Source organism: Cuculus canorus, chromosome 1 (assembly GCF_017976375.1).
Source record: "Cuculus canorus isolate bCucCan1 chromosome 1, bCucCan1.pri, whole genome shotgun sequence".
NCBI lineage: Eukaryota > Metazoa > Chordata > Aves > Cuculiformes > Cuculidae > Cuculus > Cuculus canorus.
The window spans coordinates 79448985-79476799 of record NC_071401.1 but is presented as its reverse complement, the minus strand read 5'-3'; the positions used below and the strand labels follow the sequence as shown (position 1 = coordinate 79476799).

General features: G+C 40.4%; 2 protein-coding genes across 6 annotated transcripts in view; one reads left to right on the top strand and one right to left on the bottom strand.

Annotated features, from left to right (window-relative positions):
• Positions 1–2413, top strand: part of AP1S2 (adaptor related protein complex 1 subunit sigma 2) — a 32037-nt gene extending 29624 nt beyond the window's left edge. For all 5 annotated transcript variants that reach the window (XR_008453123.1, XR_008453130.1, XR_008453137.1 and 2 more), the window contains one exon: positions 382–2413. Coding sequence is in view for 1 of the 5 variants with exons in the window: in XM_054084971.1 (XP_053940946.1) it covers positions 382–429 (48 nt within the window). In the remaining 4 variants the exon portion in view is untranslated. The remainder of the gene's footprint in view (positions 1–381) is intronic.
• On the bottom strand, positions 1733–22258 carry ZRSR2 (zinc finger CCCH-type, RNA binding motif and serine/arginine rich 2). The gene is made up of 11 exons (XM_054084852.1): positions 22185–22258; positions 19148–19227; positions 18899–18998; positions 18502–18610; positions 18095–18181; positions 15862–15900; positions 13939–14054; positions 10847–11060; positions 8498–8553; positions 8248–8357; positions 1733–7617 (listed from the first exon to the last, which is right to left on the bottom strand). The coding sequence occupies exons 1-11, from the start codon at positions 22229–22231 to the stop codon at positions 7136–7138; spliced, it is 1440 nt and encodes a 479-aa protein (XP_053940827.1). The 5' UTR covers positions 22232–22258; the 3' UTR covers positions 1733–7135.
• Positions 22259–27815: the final 5557 nt, after the last annotated feature.

Sequence of the window (27815 nt, the reverse complement as noted above, 5' to 3'; positions counted from 1 at the left end):
TCGCAGATTTTTGAGACCCATGAAACAAATGACCACCAAAATCACTGACTCCATTGCAAGATGCTTCCCCATCCCTCCCCAGTTCATATCTCCGTTGCTAGCTTGTGATTTGTTCCCTGCTGGTACATCGGAATTGCTTTGTTTTTATTGCGCTTAAGGGCAATAAAATCTATCAGCTATTCCTGTGAACCATGACAATCTAATTAACAGCTCTTTGAGAAGTGCAGCTAATACTATGTTTGCAAACTGCAGTACTTTTATATTTTTTTGTCTTTCAGCTTTTCTTTTTTAATTAAGCATCTTTCATACTAACTCATGTATGGTACTCTTCAATCGAAGCACAGGGTCCATTTACCAGTGTCTCAAATTTTCCCTTCGTAGGAAGCAGAGACCCCACGTAGTGTCCTTGAAGAAATTGGATTGACATAAATCTTCACTTCAGCTGGCGACATCTCAGTGTTTCATACTGTAAATGTTCACTGCCTTCATTGTAATGTTTAGCTAATGGTGTAAGATGCTGTTTGTCAGTATTACTGTTTTGCTAAGCTGCTTCATTCAGGCCTACAAGAAAAATGCTCCTTTGAAAAGGGAACAAGAAACTAAAGTCCAAAAAATCACAAATGAAAGGGAATTGGAATTAAATTGACTCAGTGTCTCCCTTCACTGCATTTTTAGGAAGATTGCATTTGACTTCAATAAGTGTACTGTTTTTTTATAAGCAAACTTGACTTCAGGAAATATATCATGATGACATAGTGTATTTAAATGGGAAGAAAATACATGGACAACTCCAAATATGACATGTTATGGTGTAGAAATTGTGTTTATGCAACCAAAGACTTTTGTTCATCTGCATTTTAGTCTACACTTGTGATAACTCTGCTTGTTTCAGTTGATGCATAAAGATCGGAAATACCTGTTTACTACTGAATTAGTCATTATACCAAAGAATCCTGTTAGGATCTGCATATCAAACTGGTAAAAACTGTTAAGGTGATACTGCTTTTTGCAAGAAAACTGTAATCTAATCAATTCACTAGAAATGAAGGTGTACTTAAATGTAGCTACCTTGAGCAAAACAGTGCAAGTTACTATACTATACTAAAAAGGGAATGCATATGGGAAAAATCCAAAAATTATTCCAAAAAAGGGAACTATTGTTTTGATGTGGTATTAGCTTGCTCTGAGCATAAAGACAAAACAGGAGCAAGGCTTTCTTACTGTACAGGTCAGTAGTGAAAATTGGATGCTTTTGAAGATCAGAGTTGCAGATTGGGAGTTGAAGGAGCTTTACAAAAGGGACTTTTTATTGTTTTCTTTCAAACTCTGCAAGTTAATTTGTATTTATTGGTGTTTACTTTTTAATGGGTGGATAGATACCTTAAAAAAAAAAAAAAACCACAGTAACTGTCAATGTAATTTTGACTGCTTTTCTTGACTTACACCTTCAACATGTGACACATCCCTTATGAGACTCCAATGTGATGTGCAGTTGAACCAACTAATTTGCAGTGAGAGCATTTAAATTAGATTTGTATGCTAGATTGACTACGAATCATGTAAAGCGATATCAAGTAGTATTTTAATATCAAGTAGTATTTTGACACTTGTAGCAGACTTTGAGTAATTATAAACAAAACCTGTTTCACTTGAGGAAATTAAATTCCTGTATGCTTGTGAGTTTTGCGGAGGTAGTGTCTCAGTTGGGAGTAGCCAAGTTCTACTGTGCGTATGTGTGGGCTTGGAGAAGGTGGGGCTGCCCCTGTTCCCTGCAACTGCACTTCAGGAGACAATGTTTTGGCTTGTTCACTTCAGTAGTGCCATGTTTTCACAAAAACTTAGCTTTGGTGTTGTTGCTGCCAGCATAAGCATTCGCGCAGCCATCTGGAGAGCTAGGCTGTGAGCGCCATGTGATCTAGCTTAAATCTAACTCGCCAGGAAAGGCTCAGTGTTGCCGCTTGCGAGTCCCCCGATCGAGATCCCAGCATAAATGCTTGTAGCAGCCGGGGTGGTTCTGCATGCTTCTGTGGCCCTGCCAGCGTGGAGCCTGTGAACTTAGTGTTAGAATTCGTCTGCTTATGCCCTGTCTGGGATTTAAACATATCTGATCACTAGAGACTGTTTTTAACCTAGGGTGTGCAACCACAGTGGTGTGCATGTCCCTAGGGCACAGTGTGCAGGGATAGGTGAAGTTAAAGTGGAAGGCAGAATGACCCTGTGTGTGAGATTGAAGTGGTAAAATGACCTTCATTTAAGTCAAATCCGAAGCAATTTTATATGTATTAAACATGTTTTTAAAGTTTACACTGTCACTTGTATGTGCTTGGCTGGATTAAGCTTTGTTGTGATCGTGACAAACTGTTTGACCTCTGTCACATTGGTTTAGTTGTAATAAATGTCCATTTTTACACCATTGCTGTGTGTTTATATGTAATTATGATTTTTGCAGAGGAAATAAGAGGCTACTCAGTGCTAGCTTAAAAAAAAGGGAAATTTTATTACAGTGCTTAACCTGTTCTTGAGCACTTTATTAAAAAATGTGCGAATATACTGTGTCCAAGATTAGTTATTTACATCCATTTAGATTGTACAGAAAGCAATAAATTAGCAAGTTTTTGGAAGGCTTACCACATTAAAGGTGAAATATATTAGAGTGGATGTTAAATTGATGCAGTAGTGCCATGTCATTTGAAAATTAAAACAAACCGCATGTTGATTGAAGAGGGTTCTAGATAATACAAATTCAGTATGGATTTATTACATGGATTTATTAGGAAGTCAGTCCAATGTTCACAATCCTAATTTCAAACAAAAATTTCTCAGATTAATCTGTTCTCCAGTGTTTTGAAAGTACTTGAACTGGTTGATGGTATTAGCAAAAGCACTGGGAAAACTTAACATCTTAGGGCATTTCTTGAATCTAATATGGAATTAAATGTTGTTTCATAAATTGCCCATCTTACTGGGCAGGGGTGGGGGGGAGCTGAAGAATCAATTGGAATTTCTGGATTGTTTAGGCAAGTGATTGTTGCCTTCAGTGTCTTCATCGCCGAGTCTTAGTCTTTAACTCAAAGAGGCCTTCCTCAACATCTGTTCTTCTGCTTAATGCTATGATGATGGTTGCCCTGTGGCTGGCTTTGTGAAGTTGCCGTGTGCCATGGGTTATGCTTGTATGCTTGCTTTGTAGTCACTCTCATTGTTTACTGAAGTGTAACTTGTCAATGATGTTTGTTTGGTTTAAATTGGAGATGGGACACCGAATTCAGGTGATACATCACTGCTGAAGAGAAGGTACGTGGAGTAGTAGGGGTTTATTTTAATTACAACGAACTTACAGTGAAAGCAAAATTGGCTGCACTCCTTAGATGACGTAAGAAAGTAAATTAAGCTTTTAAATTATTAAGCACCATAGACTTTCATGTTTTGTAAGAAGTGCTGATCCAGGACAGGAAGCAATAGCATCTTTAAGCAGACTCTTGCATTCTCTTTGAAGAAATGTTATTTAGCACACAGGAATGTCACTGGTAAACTTCAGGGCAATTTCTGATACACCGAATATGGTAATGCAAAGCTGAATCTGAGAAACACATGCTATCATCACAGGCCATAAAGCTGAGAAGCGGGGATGCATTTCAGACCATCTGCCCTACAAGCAAGGGAAGGGCCAGGGAGGGAAGGTCTTTTCAGGTGTGCTCATTCCCCCTCTGTAAGAAAGGAAAGCCTTTACTTTCAGCAGGTGGATTTGTGCCACCTCTTCTCACCCCCTGTGATGATGGTTAGCAACTCTGGACTGGCAGAAAGGGAAATCCCATGGAGGCAGCCACCAGTAGGACTCGAGGCTATGCTGCTGCGAGGGGGCAAGCCCATCTCCCAGATGCCCACATACTGCTGGGCAGTAATACTGCCTGTGCCTACAGGGCTGCTTGTAGCTGTCATATTCCATTTCTGCCACTGGAAAAATGAAATCTTACTGCTGGCTCAGCTGTGTTCCTCTTCCCACAGGAGAAGGGCAGGACCAGTGCGTGCTGCTCATCCTTCCTGCTAAAGTGAGCTGTGGGGCAGGCCCTACTCCACTGCCCAGCTGCTTGCAGCTCTGTGTAAATGCCTGCTTTCACAACCACTAAAGCACCTCAGTGATCCTTGCAGAATTCACAACTGAAAAAAACACCAATTTTTAAAGCCACGCTTTTAAGCAGTCATTAAAAATAAAACAGAACAAAGCTTGGCCAATATCAATTCACTTTATAAGGTCCTTTCATGTGGAACACGCAGAATAACACTGAGAACAAGCTAGTCCTTGCAAATTTAAATCCTTTCTGTGTTCTTCTGGGGCTTCTCCCGTTTGGAAAAAGAAGAATTAATCTTAACATTTAAAAAAAATTCTAGTCTCTGCCTCTTCAGAATAAATAGATCACTTGGCTAATAAGGAAACACAAACCCATGCATATAACACTACTTAAGATTATGAAGTAGGGAAACAATACTGAAACATATGAACTCTGAAGTTAGAAAACTGGTTGAATTCCAGGTTTCATGCTAACAAACAAATGCAAACTAAATGTCAGATCTACAGCACTCAATTTCTGTGTAATAAACAGACTGCATCTGAAAGTTAATGATAATTACAGCTACCAGTCCTACACTGCACAGGTACAGCCAGGAAGTTTGGGTCCAGACCTCAGGGAAAAAAAAGCTGAAGCTTCAGCTTTATAGCAGCAGAAATAAAGTAAATTCTTACATGCATCTCTGAGCAAGTTGGTTGTTTGGCTGTTTTTTTATTAAGAATTTTTTTTTTTTTCTAAAATACAGCAGCTCAGCTTCCCAGATGCCATTACAAAACTGTGGGGACAAGGAGCCTAATTACCTGTGGAATTCTCACATGGGTCATAGCTGGCACTTGGTTTCTAATCCTACAGAGGCCAGATTTGCTTATTTCACCTGACTGGTCACGGGTTCCCACCATCCATTCCACCACTTCTGCTTGAACTCGGTAATTGATTTCTCTGAGATAATGCTCAGCAATAACCTGCTGCGTGACAGATGCACATTGTACTGTGGATGGCCTATGTCAGCTCTTCCACTCAAGAGCCTTAACCAGCATGAATCAACCAGCATGAGTTGTGGGAAGCAAGGCAGCACCAGCAAAATGAAGTTACCACTGTCCTGTTGGTCGTGCATCTTGTCAAGTAGCAAATGCCAGTTCAGTTCTGCTCCAGGGAACTGGAAGGGATCTTGCCACATTCTGCACAAGTGACCGAACTAGACAAGTGAGCATTATGAAAAAATAGAAACCTCAGGGAAAATCTGTCTTTTAGGTCTAGTCAGAAAAAGACATGTTAAGAGAAAGTGGTAGTCACAAATTTCTCAAATGTGATTTAAAACTTAGTGCTGTCTATCTTTTGAAATATGCCTTTCAAACAAAGTTATTATTTCAAAAGTTATGCTATAAAATTACAGCTCCTACTTCTGTTAATAACTAAAACATTTAATCAAATTAACTAAGCTAAAATTCTGCCTACAGTTATGACAATATATAGTGAAAGTAGAGTTTGAACTGAACATCAATATATAGCACTTCTGCTGTATTACTCCATATCGGACAACAGTTACACATGAAAGAAGGAAAATGTATAATCAGCATGCTAGGTGCAGTACGCATTTAGAAAAGCAAAAATATATATATTATATCCAGAAACAATGTTCATCCACTCCTAACTATCCTGGGGGGAAAAATGTTCTTGCTGTGAGGAATGCTATTGGAAAGTTTGGATATCCAGATTTTCTACAGACTTTATGTTGTATTTTTGGAGTCATAACAAATATCTATTTGGGAGCTCTTCATGCCTACCGTAGGCTTCTAACTTAGGAGGTCTGAACTGTACGTAGAGGCAGGAGCCCAAGTTCTTCAGAGAGGCTCAAGACACACAGGCTCTGCACACCGTTCAGGGCAGCTACACCATCAGTGCCACACACTGCTCTCCCCAAGCATCTAAGGATGCCTCAGTACCCAAGTTCAATACTTGGAAGTTAAGCTGCATGAAGTACAGCCCATCTCAAAGCAGAAACCTTTAATTTAAAAGTGAAGAAATAGTTGTAAGGATTTACCTAATTACATGTACTTTGCTAACTCTCATTTCAAAAAGCTTTTGCCTTGTAACTGTTTCTATGTACTCTCCACCTTGACCGTAGGGAAGGTAGGCAGTACACTGCCTTAAACTGTTTGTAAAATAAGCCTAGAAAGGCTTTAAGCCAAGTTCTCCTCTCCCGAAAACCTTCAGTTTCTTTAGCCGCTCTGCAACCATCTTGAGTCTTCACAACTACATATGCATCTTTGGTTACCAGGTGTATGTTTTTCCATTACTCCATCACAGGTTAGGCGGGCTGTTTTCAACTATAAATGGTATGCGACTGAGAGGTATGCAAAGAATTTTCTATCCTCACTAGAGGATTACAAGTGCATGGTTCTCCACTTGGGGATTTAGGTACCGAATAAATTGATTTTTCTGTGTACTTTTAATCTACTGCAATCCCTACAGGCAATTAGCTCAGCAGCTCAGTCAGGGGAGAGAGAAAAATCCAACACATATGACCACAAAGCTTCTACCGGGCAAGTATTGTACAATCAAACAGTAATGTCTTTTAGACCCTTTTTCCCAACTAACAACATGATTATATTTACTTTGTCTAGTAAGAGATTTCCCATAAACAGATGGAAAATATAAATGGCAGTCTTCTACACAGACTTCGATTTGCAGTATGCTGTGGTGTGAACTTACAGCACACTGGCTGTTCTGTACTAACTCCTTACAAGGACAGTAAGCACTTAACACACACATAACACAGAAATAAGCATATACCAAATAAGCTTTACTTCTCGTTCTATTTGTACTCAGTATGCATCCAGGTGTTGCGGCAGTTCAGAGGGACAGAGTAGCTAGAGTACTTGACATTCACACCTTATATAGGACTTAAACTTTTAATTTTCCGAAGCTTAGCACACAATAAACTAGGTTCCTTTATTAGGAAGAAACATTTTAATGTGCAAGAACACTTTATTTGAAACTCAAATATATCTGGTGCCCTACTGGAAAGATTTGTCAACTCTATGTTTGATCAAAACTTTTAAAAGTAATTCTCACTTTGTTTTGGGAGTTTCACTATTTTTTCCTCGGCTGCTCGATCTCTTTTTACCCCTGCTCCTGGATCGAGAGGAACTCCGACTTCTGCTCCTACTGCGTGTTCGACTATAACTTCTGCTGCGACTGCGCCCTCTTCTCTTTCTCCCCCTGCTGTGAGACCTCCTCCTTTCTCGACTTCTTGACCTGCCAGACCGGCGCCTTCTCTTGTTTTTGCGGCGATTCTTTTTTCTCTCAGATTCTCCATTTCTCCGGTAAGAATGATCCGGGCTTGGACTGCCCCTTCTCCTTGATCGGCTGTAATAGTCATCACGATGGCTTGATCTGTTTCTCCTCTCAGAGTTTTTAGACAACTGATTAGTCCGTTCAGGAGAAATACGTATGTCTCTATTGGCCTCCCAAAACTCATTGTTTGGATTTTTGAATACATGAAGAAAGTTGCAGTGTTTCCCTCTTGGACACTTCTGCCTTTCAAATAAGCCTGCAACAGATCAGGGTTTGCTTTTTTATGAACCAGACCCGTTAAATCTCTTTCTTTGTTATGTACCTACTGGAAAGAAACTTATTAAACTGAATTTGCTTCTTCAAACAGAAGAACATGCATCTGATTACCTACAAACTCAATTCATGCAAGATTATTTTTCAATATGTACTTTTCTTGGAATTAACTTTTTAACAGCTATGAAGGCTTTAGCTTAAAAAATAATTTTACTACCTTAACCTAAGGATGTAAATATAGGTAACTCAAACATGATAGTTGCTGACAGGAACTGCTGATGGTTCAGAAACTGCTGTTGCTTTCTAAAGAGGTAAGTTTGTACTTCCTGTAGTTCCACCTTAAGATTATTCTTTCCCAAGCTAGGACCCAAACTTTCTTTTCCAGTCCCAGGTAAATCTGCTAGGATGATTCAGACACTTAGGTCACGTGGTATGGATATTCCCTTTCTTTCCAAGATCTACACAAGCAAGTTAGCATCGTTGCCTTCCTAGCAGAAATGAACTGCAACACTAGGCAAATAAAAAAGCTACAAGCCAATTCCCCTCTTTTTCACTTCCGCAGGTACTCTTTGAATAAAACACATGCTCTTTTCCAAGTGTTTATGTGACTCACCGCATATAGCAGTTTTCCACCTTGTTACAGGACAAAATTCACAATGAAGCTGTCGGCCTGCATACCATCGTCCACTGAATAGAGCAAGAGCTGCCTGACAGTCCTTCTCCCTTCAAAAAGTAAAAATCACACATACCGTTATCATCACACAATCGTTTAAGATTACTAGTATGAGAATGAATCCCATGGATTATACTGTGTTCATTACTGGACTCTGGTTCTAAAACTTAATAAGACTGCGAGTACTTACGACTGATACTGGACGTACACATTTCCTCGCAGGTGAGGCTCGTAGTTGCAACTGACCTAAGGGGATGGAAACACTAAATTAATGCAATGGGAGGTTTAGGCTATACAGCAGCTGATGCATATTGAGATGGCAGCCATTTTAATTTATGACAGCTCGTCAATATGTACTGACATCATTTTCTTCTGAACACTTTTTTTTTAGCCAAAAAAAAAGGCTTCAAAGGAGAGTAAAAAAAAAAAAACAAAGCCCTTCTAGCTCTAGTCTGACTGTTTCCAGCATTATGATTTGCTGAACACTGGGACCTCTGCTTCACTTAGTCCACAAAACAGCTTGTACTCAGTTGTCTCACACTTGTCTGGGTCAGCCCTACTGTGCAACAGCCAAATCCCATTCTGAAAACAATCAGAAGTGTCCTCACATAGGATTCATTCTGTTAAGAACAATTTACCTTCAGAGCATCCACTAGAGATGAGTTAGAAAAGCTGAAGTCACTGTCACTGTACAGTTCCTAAACACCTTTTTCATAATAATTTAGCATTAGTCTAAATTGCTCTCAAAACTACACAACTTACCTTCCCAGAAGCTTGTTGCTAGTTACAATGGATTCTGAGGCACGCAGGCCCAAGCAGGCTTAGAATCCAGTTCTTCAGGGCAGACCTGTAAGCCCAGCCTCTTTTGCCCCCAGGCCTCTTCCGAGGCATCACTAAACCCTGACTGACCCTCAGAGAATCTTTCTTGTGCACAGGGTTAAGCAAAGGCTTCAGACACAATAACCACCAGTTATTTAATTAAATATTACAGAATAAGCAGTCAAACTATTTGAGATAAACTACATCAACACAAGAACAAGCAAGAATGATGTCACCATAGATGCTTTTGGGTGGGAAGTGTGTTTTTTTTAAAGATCTGCCAGATTCCGGAACAGCTTCCCAGAAAGAAAAGCAAGAATAAAACCTTGGGCTGCATTGGAAAGAGAAGTCAGCCAGAAAAAGGGCGTGTATAATCCAATTCTAAATGGTACCAGAGACTAACGCAATCATAGCTAAGATCCCTGCACCTAACATACAATTCCCAAGCATCTCTAATATAATGAAAATGTCCATGAGAATCATATTACAGTTGCACAATTACTTCAGAAGCTACCAAATTCCACGCCAAAAGCTCTTACCCCGTTAGTAGTTATAGGGACCCAAGTACATGCAACTTAGCACAGTTCTGTGTAACTACAGTGACATGAAGTTGAGGATCTGGGTTTGGTGATAAAGACAGCATTTCAACCCAACCTCCATTGCGAATCAACATCCCATCATCCTGGGTCAAGCACAACTTGCTAATATCCCGTGAGTCAAAATATGGAGGGGATACTCCTCCAAACAAGTGAAGGTTTCTTACCTATAAAGGTCATTATACAACTACTGAAAATTCACTTTTTCTACTTTCCTCTTGCTTGAAGTGCTAATACAGTCTCAGTTCTGAGGAAGCCGTCAGTAGATGGAAACAAAAGGAGAAAAGGCACTGCGTGCCTCCTGGTGACGGCACGAAAACACTCAGGAATGGCAGGCAGAAAGGGATGCTGCAGTAGGTTCTGCTACAAGGAGATTTCACCATCCAAGCTGCATATCTTGGGGTAATATGGGACTGTTAACACACATCATTCATCTCTGGAGTTTCCATATAAAGGTCCCTCTTTTCCCCCATAAGAAATCATTATATAAATGGGAAAGATTTAGGAAACAACATTCAGCAAACCAAAAGCAGAAATTAAGGATGGCTGACAAATTTCAACACCATTTACATAACTTACCTTTTTATAATTCGCCCTTTTGAAATATCTACTACCTTTTCTGTTCATTCTCATTGGATTTTATTTTATCCAACGAGTCCTAAAATGACATTGTTTGGGCGTATACTCCAAATACATTTTATACCCCCACTATTTCACTCCTTGGGCACAAATACAGATTATTTATATTGTCCAACAGTGTTAGTGGACCCTCTGGGGTTTATCACAAGGGACCACAAGGCAGGTAGACTGCTAAGCAGTATTAATAACTTGCAATATAAAAGCACGAGCTTTTTTAACAGTCCAGGGGAACTGGAGAGAAGAGTCACCCAGAGTAAGACAGTGCTCTGTAAAGAGCAGTAACAAGTTGACAGGTGATATAAGAGATGTGTGGTTTGCAGTCAGGGCACTGTATTGTTCTCTAATGTAAAGGGGATTTAGCTAGGGCATGCTGGACAGAACTCCTGTTAAGGCTAGTAAAACACAACTTGCATGATATACATTTTATATTTAATACACTTATTACACTGAGTATAACAACACTATTATTATACTCGGATGCCTACCTTGAATTGAACAACCTTCCCCACGTTCTGAAACTCAGGGAGCACATCCTCATAGAACTCCAGGAACTGCTGGTAGGTTTCCTCGTCACTGTACTCAAGACTTGCATCTGTGTCATAGTCATCTCTCCGGCACTGCTCCATGCCAAAAGTAATGAACATCCCTCGGACGAGTAGTGTCTTACTAGATGTTGGATAGTTATGCTTGCGAGAACACCTGGATATTTGTAGTAAAGAAAGAAATGTGAAAAGATGACCACTTTCAGGAGAAAATACATTTGTTGAAACTTAAAACACTTGCCATTCTGAGTAACAGTTATTACAAAAGAAAATCCATTAGTGGAAGACCAATGTATTTCAATTCCTAAAACAAATCTTTTGGAAGTGAGTTTGTATATAACCTTAATGCTTTCTGCCATGCATAAATAGCATTATTGCTTAAACTATAAAGAGATATCAGTAATATAATAAAAGCTGAAGTAATTTTTTTTACGCTACTAGGGTTAAAATGTGTTCCCCATTTATGAAGGGCTTTATAGAAAGACTTATTTGCAATCTTTGAAAACATTTAAGCAAGTCCCTGATCTTTCTGCAAACTGAACAACTTTTACTGAAGTTGTTCTTGTCATCCACGGAGGTGGTTAGAAGGAGTGAGGGAAGGGATGCACATTTGGACCTGAAGCTGGAAAAATACAAGACTGATATTTTTCGACTTCTAAAAAAAATTATTCTTTTAAGGAAGTCTTATCTTAATCTGCATCTTCTTGGCAGCCACAGAAGTATTAGATCTCCCCCACCATCCATCATATTTGGGCAACCTCCCTCCCATGCCGAAATACATTCCCCCACAAACCTTCAGCTTCAGTAAGAACATAGATGTTAGACTGCATGTTTATTTTACTGTGATCTCTATTTCAAACGCTTCCACAAGCAACAGGGTCATGCACTTTCCAACACATTTCTTCTTTTCATGACATGATCAGAAAAACTGTCAGAAAACCTCTCTTTATCTAGCACTGGCAAAGCACAGATAAATTGGAGGGAGGTCAGGTCTCAAAATGGGCAATTACAACCTAGACTTCAGATAGGAAGCTTCTTTCCACATCCAGTCATTCAGAAATTGACTCTCGCTTTCTGGTTGGCACCTTAAGACTTCAAAAAACAAACAACTAAAACCAAAACTCCTAAACCAAAACTAAAGCCAGAGACAATGAATTTGTTGTTGGTTTTTCTCTTTAATTTTAGAAGGTTCCTCATTTCACGGTTCTGTTTGAATGATAAAACTCAAAATAGTAGACCTAACCAATACAGTCTGTACAATGAATTAATATAGCACATGACAGCACAAAAGGAGCCCCAAGGAAGACAAGTGACCTGAACCCCAGTATTACTACAAAATATTAGGGTTTGCATTAGTGGGGGAAATTAATAACTATAAAATTGGCCAGTTTTAGCTTCTTCAAGACACAGGAATCTTTGATTCAATAATTATTTTATTGATAATACTGGCTTTCAATTTTTCACCACTGTGGTCCATTTCACTTTCTAACCTATTTTTTCAGTCCTGTCCTAACCGTATGTCAGTCCTTCAACTTATGGTCAACACCAGAGGTTAGAATGACCAGAACATTAAGGAAGCAGGTACATGAGAAAGAGGAAGTAAGATGAAATAAAGGTATCTGAGATCAACAAATATAGGTGAGAGAAGAAGGGCAAAATACAATGTATCTCAGCATGTATTTACCAAGCCTATTCATAGTTCAAAGCAAAATGGATTGTTCTCTGATTTATAATTAATCTGAGGTTATCTCCATTAAACACCGCTGAAACAGAAATACGGCAAAGATTACAAAGAACTAAACACGTGAAAACCAAACATACTGTCTGCAATGAAATAGCTGGCTGAAGTCTTATTTAGAAATTCAGCATGTATTTCAGAACAGGAAAAAAATATGGACTTGAAACTTCCATAGAGTTGATTTATAACATAATTATGCACAATATACATTACACTAAACCAAATTATTTCTAGGATAAAGAAAACTACACTAGCTGGACCACCCATTTCAGTGGTATGTCTTAGTAAAATAGCCTTATTAGTTTATGCTGAAGATTCATGTAATAAGCATCAGAGTCTTTCCTTGCTGAGCTATTTTTCCTCCTTAACACTCAAAAAAAATTCAGGTATTTTCTAGCCAGATGTTAGATTGCGGATGTCATCCTCTTTAATGGTCACTAATGAACCTGTACTCCATGAACCATTTATACTTTGGGCTTCCTCTGTGCAACAAATGTCTTCATTGGTTTCATATAAGAAAGTTGGTTTTTTTTTTAAGATGGTAAACACTCAGGGACACCTAATTAAACTACTTCATAATAAAAGGAAATAACCCTTCCCATCCTACTCATTAGTTTCTTGTTCATCTACTGCTGCTCTCTTCCATCATCTCTTTGAAAGCAGAGTCTAAACTAGTTCACTGCTCCTCCTACAGAAGCTGTTCCTCATCCCTGATGATATTCTTGTCCTCCTCTTTTCTTGCCTTTTACTGTGCTTCCTTTCTAAAACGGGGCACTTGGAACAGTATAAAATCCCAAAATAATCAAGAATGAATGCATCACGCATTTCATCAGTATACAAACAGGAGAATTCTGGAAGCTACGCAGCAGCCTTCTCAACTATGCAGATGTACCTTTAACTTACTTTAGTCCATTTGAGAGTTGATTTTTTTTTTAGAAGATTCAGCAGATGCAAATTAGACAAGATAAAAGACAGTATCCAACATACCAGGCCTGTACTTACAGCAGAAATCAAATATATTCTGCCTGAATATGTCTGCATCTGTCAGAGCCAAGGAAAAGTCAGTTTGACCAGAATGCACCACCAATAATATGCCATACCAATAAATAGTTCAATTCCAGCCAGGTAACGCTTTTGCTCTCAATATCTAGTTCCATCATGAATAACAGAACCACATCCAAATGCATGAAAGTAATTTATACAGCAATTTTTCATCAGTTTGAATACAACCTAATGGATTTGCTTCCCTTTCATCTCTCCAAAACACTCCTATGCTGGTAAATATTCAATTGATTACCTGTCTCCAAATCGGCAGGAGCCTGTTTTAATATAGAATGGACAATTCGCTCTGTCCTTCTCCGTGCCTATATTCTCTGGGGGCTCTGGGTTATGCCAGGTCACACCATTCTCCAGCTGTGGAAAAAAAAATATTAAAATACACAGAAGTTAAGACAAGGATAAAGAGATGTAATGTCAAAATAAAACTATGAGTTAGAGTGGCATGCAATTATGAGCACTGTATGCAAGTTGAATCTATTTTAAGCATTGTTTTATAAAGCTGCCCAGTGCCTTAGGTCTCTGGTGATGGAAATCTTTTTTTTTGATAATTGTTCCATTTTAAGAACAAGTCTATATTTATGATTTCTTTTTGAAACAAGAAAATAAACCAAACTGAATGTTTTCTTTTGCTAAAGGAAAAGCTGCTTAAGATTTTATAACCAGAAATGTTACAATAATATTTTCTCCTCAAGTAACAATTTCATCTGTCATCTATGAGAATTATAAATACTGGGACAAATTCTTTCTGTTCAGGTAAGCCTTGTTACCTACTTCACTCCAGGACCCACTGAGCAGCACTTTATATACCTGGCAGATAGAAAGACTTGACTATATATTTATTTATATACTTATACTGTCTTTGCAACAGCTCAAAGCTCTGTACAGCCAGCACTATTACTTTTTATGCAGCTAGAAAAGGCTAAAAGTAACCTGTCAAAGGCCAGAATTAAAAAAAAGAAATAAATTCATAGTTCGCCTTCATACTACTCATCTTGGGTCATTAGGATTTCTGCAAGTCAGAATGGAATTACCAAGTTTGAAGCACTGACTGACAAAATATACATTTTAAAAAGGGCATTTTCATTTTGTTAGCCAAAAGATCTGTAAAGCTGACTAGGCTAAGATTTTGCTTTAAATCAACTGAAAACTGTTTATTTACAAGCAGTATTTGACCCTGCTAGCAGTTCTCTTCATGACTCTCAGCCATAATTTTCTTTCAACAAAACAGCACTGTCACTTCAACAGTAAGTGACTGAACCCTGAACTGATACTATAATGAAGTCTCTAGCATACTGCATTTCTGCCTACTCCCCTGCAGAAATGGCTGCTAATATATCTTCAGCTCTGGGCAGGCAATAGTTCAGAACATTTCTGTTCCCATATTATGAAGCTAAAGACTTAGATTCTGTACCTAAAAAAATGTCTAGACATAATTTGAAACTGAATGCAACTCCAATGTAGCTATGGCAATCTACATACAATACGGGTTAATTAGGTTAAAACTTAATTTTCAGATTCATGCACTAGTTTGAGCAGAGCAAGAATCTTCACAAATTTAACCATATAAGAGGGATAAAAAGCCTAATTATTCTTTAAGGCAATAGGAAAGACCGAATTAATCTTCTCCAAGATTCAAATGAAGATTGCAGTTCTCTTTACTACATGCTGCCAGCTTGAGATTCATGCTCTTCCCAGGCATCAGAGCACTCAGCTTCTCCCTTCCCCCACCTGTTTTTTTTCTTAAGGATTTGTGCCCTCCTTTACTGCTGAATCCTTTTATTTAGAGCCTGCCATCTGCTTAAAAAGACAAGTTTGTCCTGCCACCCAGAAGGACTGACAGATTTATTTAGAATTCTAATTCACAAATAAACCATGACATACAGTGGTTCTTAACAGGACACAGCAGTATTTCCAGATTCTTTTTGACTCAGATCTGAACAGGAACAAGCATGCACAACTTCACTGTCACCAACCAGACAGAAATGTGCTTAATTATGTTCCACCCACTAAATAATTGTTTACAGCTCATGCAAGCCACTACATATTAAATTTATTCAGGCCATTAAGTTCTTGAGAGCAGATGGACAACATGCTAGAAGGCAAACACCGGATGGCAATTAAATTACTTTTCAGTTCTTTTTCAAAAGGTCCCTGAACATACCTGGCTTTCAGCTTGATCCAGCATCCTCTGCACAGCTGCCTATAAATGGTGCAAACACAGGACTAGTGAAAACCCTGAAGACACGCAAAACATCTGGTTTCTTTAGTTAAGAACCTAATTTACAAAGCTCAATGACTATGCATAACAATATTTTGATGGGTTTTCCTTCAAAACCCAAAATTTTACTTTTGCTCTGTAGAAATTCATGTACTACAAAGCTGTTAAAGGATACATCAGACAAAGCCCTCATGTAGATAATTTTCTAATCTAAATGCTAGACAACTTAAAAAGTTCAATTTTCTTCTTTTTTAAAACTATCGTTGAACTACTGAATACTTAAACATATCTCCTGCTCTAGTACTCACACTGGTTAGTTAAATGCATAAACATTAAGTTGCACTAAGTTAACTTGAAATGTTTTACATAACACAGAAAAACACATTGCTTAGCAAGCATCTCTTAAAGCAGAACACTGAACTGTTAAGAAATATGAATATCATAAGCTCACTGTATCTGGCCTTCCAAGTACAGGAAGACAATGAGGATATTCTTTGCTTTCCTTCTTCTAAGTGGGCTGAGCAAAACAATAAAGTCACTCTCCAAAAATGGCTGGAAATTAGTTCTAACAAATTATTCTAGAAGGTTCCAAGAAAAGAGACATTTATACATAACCAATAGAAGAAAATATGCTAGCATTGTTGTAATTTAGAAGACAACTAATTAAAGAAAAGGGAAGAGCAAATAAAAATATAAAAAGGCAATCCAAAATGAAGACCCAGACATCATCTGGTACTAATCAAGTATGTCAGATATTATCCGCCCTAGTAAATAAATAGATAAATAAGTAAATACCAACCCCAAACCAAAAAACGTCAAACCAGAAAATGTATTTTCTCATCTTAGGGAAGAAAAAACTTTTTGTTTTTAATCAGTAAGTCAGAACTGGAATAAACTGCTGTTTCAAGAAAGAGGCCAAATCAATTGAACAACTTCGCACTGCTGAAACGGGTGGCTCTGCTCCCAGCTGGGTACTCAACTTTCCCTCTGGGTGCCTGTGAACTCCCTCTATGAGCCGGTTGAGCTCACTAAAACAGTAAAATAGAAACCTGTGAAAAAACAACACAAACTAACCAACAACCAGTAAAAACCAAAGTGACTTTTATCTAGTTCAGAGAACCAAATAAGCCCACTGAAGGCTTGGACAAAATCAGAAAAAAGGAGAGGGAAGCAACAAAATCCCACTGTTGCCATGATTCAGCTCTCTTGGAACTGTATCTCAACCTTAAATAAATGATGCAACCATCATTTTCTCTCCCTACTGTGCAAAGAGAGAAATGGGCTTAACACAAGGGGAAGTAAGATGGGAAATACAAGAACTGCTGTTCTTTTTCATTCCTCATGCAAGCGTTACACAATCAGTGACACAATCGACTATTAAAAGCAGGACACAATACTGTTGTCTCCTGTCTCTTCTCCTGCTGTGGCTACTGGACAAAATAGCACACCACCTCCCAGAGAAATGGCTGGAATCTTTTGCAACTGTGGAGAAGCTAAAATGATCAAATATGAGAAAGCTGCAATCACTCTTTACTAGCAATATGCCAGTCCTCATGTTGGATTTATGTACAGGACCTCTTACATCCAGGTCATTCAACTTCTAAAACTAAAGAAGAATGTATCATTAATGAAATGTTATCAATGACTAGTATCTGCAGTATCATTTTTTTCCCCACTCAAGGAGCTCTGAAAAAAGATACGTCCTTTTGGATGAGTCAGGTAAAGAAGAGCTGTAATATATCTTTTGATTAAAGATTGTGTTAAGGAACAGCAGCAGTATAATTCCATCATCCATTTTCTTCAACACTGACAGTGTTCAGCTGGGACATGAAGTAAGGATTACTCTTAATGCACAATGCAAAAAGGGCACATATCAGAACCTGTATTCACAGTGTGCCTTTGCATGTAACTCATGTAAAAAATTACATACTATGTACACATCCATACAACTGGATGTGTTAAAGCCAGTTACCCTTCTAGGCATATGGATTCACCAGATCCTCTTTAGCAGTGAAGAACAGTTTCAGCGATTTAGACAGACTAGAGAGAAATAGTGACTAATATATTTACATGTTTGCTAATTAGAATAAAATCCCTCTTTAACATGCATAGACTGTTGCATCTGATAATGTAAGAGGATATGTAACACGCTTATCCTCTCACTGCCAGGAATCACCTCTCTCTCCCTCTTCTCCTGTTGCTTTTGCTGTGCCGCTTCTCTCTCTTTTCTTTGCCGCTCTTCCCATTCTTCTTTGATCTTCCTCTTTATGATAAAAAAAAATGTTTTAAATTAGTTAAGGAAACTTTATAATCAGTCAAATTCAAAACTATCATGTTGTATTACAACTCTTTGACAATTAAGTTTTCATCCAGTCATAAGAAACTCCCTCTGGACAAAAATCATTTTAAGGAGTCTTTCTTTTTCCTTTTTAACTTGGCTCTTCTAGAGTGGAAAAAAGATGAGCTTACACTTTCAAACATACCAACATCAAGAAAAGTGGGTCAACTACAGAACTGTAGAATACACTACACAAAGTCTACGTCATTGCCAAAAACAACTGTAACACTCAGTTCATACATCACCTCTTCTTCTTCTTGACGTTTTCTTGCAGCCTCTTCTTTTTCTTTCTTAAGCTTGAACTCTTCTTGGGCCTTTTCTTCTCTCAGCAACCACTGCTCATGTAGTTTTTGTCTACCAAGGAAACAAGATGCCACTTAGACTAAATTGACTGACTACCCACAAACCGATGCAACAGTCGCGCATATTAAAAATTATAAATTCAGCAATATCTACAGCTCATCTAATCTTCTTTAAGAGACATAATTCCACAGGAATTATCCAGGCTTTAGAGAAAAACTGTATCCCGAAATATACAAAAAGGATTCTGTTTTACAGATTTATTGAAACTTTTCGAAGTATCAAAATGGAATTGACTACAATTGTGTCTACTGTATGTACACCTTTTTCTAAGTTTTTCACCTTTCTGCCTCAAGTTTTTTTTCTTCTTCTTCGTCTTCCTCTTCTTCTTCCAGCTCTTCCTCTTCCTCCTCAGACACCGACTCATCTTTTTCTGTAGCCTCTGAGAAAAAACACAAAACAATGCAATTAAATAACTAGATGTAATAGTCAGCAAAGATACACAAAATCCTTATTAAAAAAAAAAAAACATAAAGAAAGTAAAAGAATCCCTACTCATTCCACTGACAGTACAAGCCACTTCACAGTTACCTGAGTCTCTTAGTTTGGCAAGTGCCTGCCGCTTTTTTTTTCGCTTTTCTTTCTTCAGAATAGCTCTGTATTTTTGATGGCTGAAGATGAGAGAATATTATTTACATTAAAACAGACAAACAAAGCATTTTTAGTCATACACGCACACAGTTTACATCAACGGTACAAAACCCCACAAACTGCAAAATTAACAGCTCTTCTTGTGACACAGTAACTCTACAGGGACATCTGTCATGAAAATGAAATCTCTAGCTATGCTATTAGACCTGCATGTGGACAGCAGCGACAATCACATTTTGACACAACACTGGAAGTCTCATTCTTCTTGAGCTCTGCAGCACTTCACATTACCAACAACTCCATGAAAACTCTCTCAGTTCCTGAAACTTGGCCACTACGTAAGATTAGGAAGAAAAATTTGTTGATCTCCTTCATATAATTTCTGTGCACCTTTTGGTACATTCTAGTTTTCTTCTCTTTTCCGAGATATGAAATTCTAAGTCACTTCCCTTCTCCCTTGATATTTTCTACAGGCAGAAGTTTTAACATATAGATAACACAGCACACCTAACAAGCACAACAGATAATGCTCAGGTCTACTCTTCCACTGTGGAAGCTTGGTGAGACTTATCCTTTCTTGTCTGACAGCTCTAGAAAGGCTGCCTAGAAACAGCACCACGTTTTCATTGTGGTTAAAACCCCTCAAAGTATCTGGAAGTCTTTTCATATCAACTCCTTTTCTGCAATTTTTCATTCTAGCTCTCTTCTTTCTAGCCAGTTTGTAATGGACAAACAGGAGGAAGGGATGATCTTCAACTCGTGTCATTCTGCCAAGCCAAATATTGACAGGAGTTCAAAATCCTCCTGTTTTGGAGTACGCAATTCTAAAAAATTCCATAGGTGTAACTCAGACAGCCAAAACCTCACTCACATCTCTGACCCTTGTGTTTAGGGTTCCACAAAACCTCGCCCTTTGCACACCTGTGCATGCCGTCAGTAACACCGCGCTGGTTACCCAGGCAGCAGAGTGCTTGCCCTCAAACACCAGTGCCCGACTGCCTGCTCTGCCCACATCTGACCCTTCTACCTTTGAACAGGCAGACCTAGCGACCTCTCAGGTAACGTCACCTGCCTGAAATTAATCTCATCCGCTCAGCAGTTGCCTAGGGCTGGCAAACGAGGATACCTCCTTCCCGGTTCCCCAGCATTCTTCGGTGAGCTTGAATCATAGAATCACAGAATGGTTTGGGTTGGAAGGGACCTTAAAGACCACTCAGTTCCAACCCCTCTGTCATGGGCAGGGATTCCTTCCACTAGATCGGGATGCTCAAAACCTCATCCAACCAGGCCTTGAACACTTCCAGAGATGGGGCATCCATGACTTCTGGGCAACCTGTTCCAGTGCCTCACTATCCTCACAGCAAAAAAAATTCTTCCTAATATCTAATCTAAATCTGCCGGCTTTCAGCTTAAAAATATTACTCCTCATCCTATCACTCCCTGATAAAGAGCTCCTTCCCAGCTTTCCTGTAGGCCTGCTTTAAGTACTGGAAGGCTGCTATAAGGTCTTCCTGGAGCCTTCTCTTCTCTAGGATAAACAAGACAAAATCTCTTGGCCTATACTCAAACGGGAGGTGCTCCAGCTCTCTGAGCATCTTCACAGCCCTCCTCTGGACCTGCTCCAATAAATCCATGTCCTTCTTGTGCTGAGGGATTCAGAAATGAACACAGTACTCCAGGTGAGGTCTCATGAGAGCAAAGAAACAGAATCACCTTCCTTGACCTGCTGGTCACACTTCTTTTAACGCAGCCCAGGATGAAGCTGACATTCTGGTCTGCAGGTGCACATGGATGGCTCATGCTGAGTTTCTCATCTAGCAATATACCTAAGCCCTTCTCTTCAGGGCTACTCTCAATCCACCACACAGCCTATATTTGCGCTTGGGAATGCCCCAACCCTGGTGCAAGGCCAGGGCAAGACCAAGGAAGGAAGAGAGTAAGCAATTCTCCTCAATTCCAGGCTACAGCAACATACAAGGTGGGCAAACATCTAAAATGCAAGGAGCAGCAGCAGCTCAGCCACTTCAGAGCTGGGGCTTGTCTCCCTCTGCAGACACAAGGACCCAGCAAGCATGGCCACTCCAGCAATGTGAGCTGCCAATGCACGCGCAGCCCAGAAGGCCAACTGCATCTTGGGCTGCATCAAAAGAAGAATGGCCAGCAGGGTGAGGGAGGAGATTCTGCCTCTCTATTCCACTCTCATGAGACTCCACCTGGAGTACTGTGTCCAGTTCTGAAATCCTCATCGTAAGGATGTGGAACTGTTGGAATAGGTCCAGAGTAGGCTAGAAAAACAATGAGATGGATGGAGCATCTCTGCTATGAGGATAGGCTGAAAGAGTTGGAGTTGTTCAGCCTGGGGAAGAAAAGGCTCCAGGGACACCTTATAAGGGCATTCCGGGACCTGAAGGGGCTACAGGGGAGACTGGAAGGGGCTCTTTATAAAGGCATGGAGTGACAGGATGAAGGGGAACGGCTATAAACAGGAGAGAGGAAGACTTAGACTAGATGTTAGGAAGATATTCCTCACTATGAGGGTGGTGAGGCACTGGCACAGGTTGCCCAGGGAAGCTGTGGCTGCCCCATCCCTGGAGGTGTTCAAGGCTTGGTTGGATGGGGCCTTGGGCAGCCTGGTCTAGGGGGAGGTGTCCCTACCCATGGCAGGGGGATTAGAACTGGATGGGCTTCAAGGTCTCTCCCAACCTGAATCACTCTCTAACCCGCGGAGGGGTCGCACGCCCCCAGCCCCGCCACCCCCTGTACCCTCCCGCCCCACGCACGCAGGGCCGCTCGGCTTCGGTCGCCGCCGCGCGCAGCTGCGCCACTGCCGGCCGCGAGGCGCGGCCTCAGCCCGCCCCGCCCCGCGCGTTCCCGGCCGCCGCCGGGCCCTGACCCCCGCCCCGTGGGTCCCTGAGCTCTTCCCCTTCCCTATGGAGGCGGCGGAGAGACCCGGCAACGGCACCGGCCTCGGCCTCACCTCAGCTTCCCCAGAGGGGACTCGGGCAGCAACATGGGCGCCGCCATCTTGCGTTACCGACGGGATGTCACGTGACCCCGCGGCGGAAGCGTGCGAAATCCCTTCCGGCAGCGGCGGCGGCGGGCGGGGACGTGCGAGGGGTCAATGGATGGGCAGGCTTGGAAGGGACCTTGAAGACCGTCCAGTTCCAACCCCTCCTGCCATGGGCAGGGACATCCTACTGGATCAGGATGCCCAAGGCCCCATCCAACCTGGCCTTGAACACCAGGGATGGGGCAGCCACAGTTTCCCTGGGCAGGCTGTGCCAGTGCCTCACCACCCTCTTTGTGAAGAAATTCCTTGCTTGGGTCTAGTCTAAATTTTCATTTAAAGTAATTTCCCCTTGTCCTGTCACTATGAGCCTTTGTAAACAGTCCCTCTCCAGCTTTCCTGTAGCCCCTTCATGTACTTGAAGGTCGCTATAAGATCTCCTCAGAGCCTCCTCTTCTCCAGGCTGAACAACCCCAACTCTTTCTGTGCTCCAGCCCTCTAATCATCTTTGTAGCCCTGCTCCGGACCCATTCCTCCAACCTTCTGATGTTGAGGATCCCGGAACTGGACACAGTTCTCCAGATGAGGTTTCACAAGAGAGGAATAGAGGGGCAGAATCCCGTCCCTTGCCCTGGGACCACACTTCTTTTGGTGCAGCCAGGGACATAGTTGGCTTTCTGGACTGCGAGCAAGTGTTGCTGCCTCATGTCGATATTGTCATCTGTCAGCACCCCCAATTCCTTCTCTGCAGGGCTGCTCTCAGTAACATCATCCTACAGCCTGTGTTGAAACTGCAGATTGCCCTGCTCCAAATAATCCCATTGGGAAGCCAGGCTCTGGAGCTGCTTCACAAGGGGTGGCTGTGACTGTAGCAGTGGTTGTGGCTTTAGCTGTGGCTTGGCTATGGCCTCAGCCCTGGAGAGGGGGAATGGGGCACTAGGGAGTTCGCCATTGCAGTAACTGACATGGCAGGGAGCTTTTCAAGCAGGTGTGGATACCCACTGTCCATTGGGGACTGGGACCAGGTCACTGAGGAGAGTGCTGGGGGGCACACGGGCTGACAGATTGGGGTGGTAGTTTTCCAGCTGTCTTTCAAAACCATCTGAAGCTACAGATATGACCGGCTAGCTGGTGAACATGGGGGGAAAGGAAACTAGCTTTGGGTGGTCACGTAACACGGTCCCATACAGCTGCTTTCAGTGTGCAACATTCAGAAAACAAGACCAGAGTAATTCATATGTTAAAGATGAGATGGAGTGTGTTTTATTCCTCCTGCCAAAAGCATTTAGGATTCAATGAATGTGCTGAAAAGTAGCATTTTAAATTTTTATTTACCAAACTCTCTTAAATAGACCAGAAAAGATTCAGTCCAATGAATCTTTCATTGTGAGATCTGTAACTTTCCCAGCTCTACTGGGAAATACACACACATAGTGTGCAGCACAACAGCTAGGCTGGGTGTTTTCTGCACATGGCAGTGCCTGTGTTAGGTGGATGCTCCCCAGCCACAGTAAGTAGCTGATGACAGCTTGTGTTCTGTAAGTCACATTGCTTATTTCCAGAAATAGGTATGTAGACATAAGGTGTACAATGCCTGTCTCTTGGCTGCTGTGAATGCAGGTGATGGATGGCTGCTCCACCCTACAGCCACTCAAAGAAGAGTTGAGGGAAGTCCCAGCTCCAGTGCAGCAGAAGCACAGCAGGCTCGTATATTGATGAATTTAACTGACACTGCTGATATACTCTCATCATCGTCTCTAAGGCATGCTACCTGTCTTGATTATAAACGTATTTTGTGGCAGGAAATGAGTTACAATGCACAGACCATCATGGATATGATGGGTTGAAATATGCAAGTTGTCAGGAACCAGTTCCTCAGTGGCATACATCATAGAGTGCAGCCTTCAGAGGCGATGAATTTGTAGATTTTATTTGGCCATGTTTTGCATAGCCATTAATAATGTACATTATTGATTAAGGTGTAAATTATTGTCATAAACTACTATATAAACTTACTTCATATATGCTAGAGGTCATATATTGCATAAATAGTCTGAGCTGCTGCCAGTGAAGCATACCAGAGCAGGCTTTCTCAAAATCAGGGTAATTGACTGTGCTGTTCATTGACAGCATAATGACTATTCTCTTATTTATTCTGACACTCAGTGATGTTACTGAAAGTAAGCATGTGGCTGCTATAGTCAGCAATTGTGTTTGCTGTTGAACCAATGAATATTCAGACCGTGACCTTGCTGCTATTACTTAACCATGTTTCATATTGGAGATTGTCTTTTAAAATCAGGGAGTCAACGTCATTATTACTTTTTCTGTTTGCTTGTGCAGAACATACACATAAAATAACAATTTGCTGCTTCTCAGATACAGAGGATGGCAGTATTGTGCATTTTACAACGGATGAACCTTCTACACCCATGAAAGTTTGGAAAAAAACCACAACCACATGTGTTTCATAAATCTTATTCCATTAGAAATTACAACTGTAACGTTTCATCTGCCTTTCAACAGAGTAAGTGCTGTAACAACAACCTTGCTTTAAGTTATCTGTAAGTAAGAATTGAGAAAGTCAATAATTTTTTTCATTAGTATGCTACATTTCATTATATCATTTCCTCGATATGCTTGGCAAAGGAGCCATCTTAGGCTTATGTATTTCAGTAGTGGAAAGGAGGATCTCTTTATAAGAAACCAGAAAATACATTAGCTATTACAGATACTCGTAGTGATTCATGAAAAAGCTGTCATGTCTCTTTGAAACGGGAATACAATAATTGTGTTTTTCTCCATTTTGTTTATTTTCAGTAATTTATACACATAACAGCAGCTTGATGTCAATTACAGGTGCAGAATTCAATACAAGTTAATTGATACAGTGTCATAAAGAAACAAATACAGCCATCCTAAATTGGCCAGAGCCATTCACATATCCAAAGTAATGTAACGTTCTGGTCAGTAGTTGTTAGCCCTTCCGCTAGGATGACAGACCACAGGACCTTCCAAGTGTAGTTTATTTTTGTGGAAATTTTCAATAAGTTTGTATATCTCACTCTTCCATTTTCTGTAAAGAAAAGTATACCTGCATGGCATAGTACTATGTGAACCCTGTCATGGAAGGGTATCTATGGGTCGCACTGATTCTATTTCACAGAACAGCACAAAAGAGAGGAACTTTTCTTATCCTACTTGAAGTTATGTACATGTTGTGTTATAAATCTCTGCATGTCTATTAAGGTCTGTGCACAGAACTATGCATGTGCAGTAGACCAGCTCTAAACAAGACTACAGGTACTCTATTTAGTACACATTTGCACTTCGTTTCCACTTGGTTCTGCTTTTCATTTCTCTCATATTTGCTACAACTTTGGACTAACATAAGCAGATAGGAAGTGCTTGCTCTCTTTGTATTATGGCCAAGTCCCATGGGAAAAAAAGAAAGATATATTTTATAGTCATACAGATTATTTAAAAGTTGTCCTTGTCATAATTTTTGCCTTGTGCTCGAGTAGAAAAGTGGTACCTTCCCTCATGGAATCATACGGCTTTTTCCTGGCTGAAGAAAATGGATGTAGGAGAATGCATGGAAAATGGCAGCAAAACTCTAGCCTGGATTTTGTTGACTTGTGAAATATATGTTGAATAGGAGATATTCAGGAAGTGCAGGTTTGTGATGAGAAGCAATCAGTTTCCATTGGTGCTTCAGAGCTGTAGATTGCACTGTGAACATACTAGTGAAGTGGCAGTGGTAGCAGTGTCCTTCTTCTCTGCGCTGCAGCTTGTTGGTTGTTCATTCTCAGTGCGCAATTTGTTGTGGGTGATCTTCGGTGCTTTCCACTGCAAAGTGCACATTTCGAGTCAATATGTGTGAACTCGAGAGAGGGCATCCTTCCCCCAAGTGCTGCCAAATGGTTACATGACTGTCTCAAGGGGTAACTGATTTCTCACATACTGTCTACTTCTGTGAGCACTGTTAAAAACTGTGTGACAATGTAAGTCACTTTTCCATCATTACAACGATGACAGTGGTTATGGGCCTTGTTCAACACCCTGTTCCCTCAAGAGCTACCAGAAAAAAACTCCCATTTAATGGGACTTATGCTGGAAATCTATCAGCTGATCTGGTCTATTGGGTGATGCTGACATTCACTTTAGATTCTAATCTCACCAACTTCTGAAGTCTGCAGCAGACGTGCAGTGTTTGTTGTTTCCATTGCACCCAGAGAACTGCAAGGCACTGTGTACATTCAGATCTGTAGTTCTCCAGGTACATTTCCATGAGTGACTAATGCTGACAGTAGCACATTGACTCTTTCCTCATAAGAGCTGAACACAACTATTTAAGACTAAAGATTAACTTCCTCGGAGTTTCAAACTGTTAATTTGTCAAATTTGAAAACTGAGGTTAAGTTTGGCCATAGCTGTTAATTAACTTATATGATAGCCATCAATATTTTACTTTCCTGGGATTTTCCATTTCAAAGACATGGAAGGAAGCAGCAAAGTACATTGCTAATCACATCGAGAAGATAGAAGGAGTTTGTTTGTTTTACCAAGTTCTATGCTTTCTTCAAACTTCAGTCCTCTCAGATTTGTTTAGAAGTCCAGATTATGCTGTACTGTGAACTATATCCATACGGCTGATACATAAACTTCTGGAGGTCACAAGCAGTGAAAAACATGATAAAGATACTGTTATTTTCAACCAGGTGGACAAATTGAATTAGTACAAGACGAGAAATAGTTCTTTGCACTAGTTCCATGACATTTCTAGGATGCAGGTCAGGTATGGGATTCTGCATGGCTATGACCTGTAGCTCAACAGTAATTAGGAAAAGCAAAGTTGCTGTAAAAGGGTAACTATTAAAAAATCCAATACCTAACAAAGTACTTTAAAAACATGTTTTGCATATGTTCACATAGATTGTCATTTGTTCATGCAAACCAATGCCTTACTGATTATTCAGTGGCAAACAAATGCAGAGGTGCTTAAACAATGGTACATATCTGGCTAATGTGGCAGAAAAAAAGGCTGGGCAGAAAGTTATCCACACATGTACATTTATTACAGAGATAAGACGTGGCAGAATGTCTGTCTTTTTAGATTATGGTGGTATAGTCCATTTGTAACCTGAAAGTTACAGTGCTTTTTAAGACAGTATTTAAAAATGTCATTGATTTGAAGAAAAGTTAACTTTCTACTAACACGTGGTCTGGGCTTGCTTGTCTACCTGATTATTTTAAAAACCATGCCGGCTTTGGAAAAAGATTTATAGATGTGCCACAATCGGTTGCTTATGTGCAGTTCTCTGTGCATATATAACTGGATAAGCACACAGGCAGTCAGCTGGATGCATGTGGCATGCATCCAAATTGCTGTGCACATAGATATCAGCTGCATGATGCTCTCCCTGTGAGCTCTGAGCCGGGATGTTTATCGCACTGCTTCTTCTCCTAGCCTCTTCTCCTCTCCCTTCAGAAAAATAATCTGTCCTTCCCAGCGAGACAGATTAGGGAAAATCATCCATCCTTGCTGAAATTCAGCAGCTCTGATCAGGGAATCCAGTCACGTCCCGAAGGTTGTTCCTG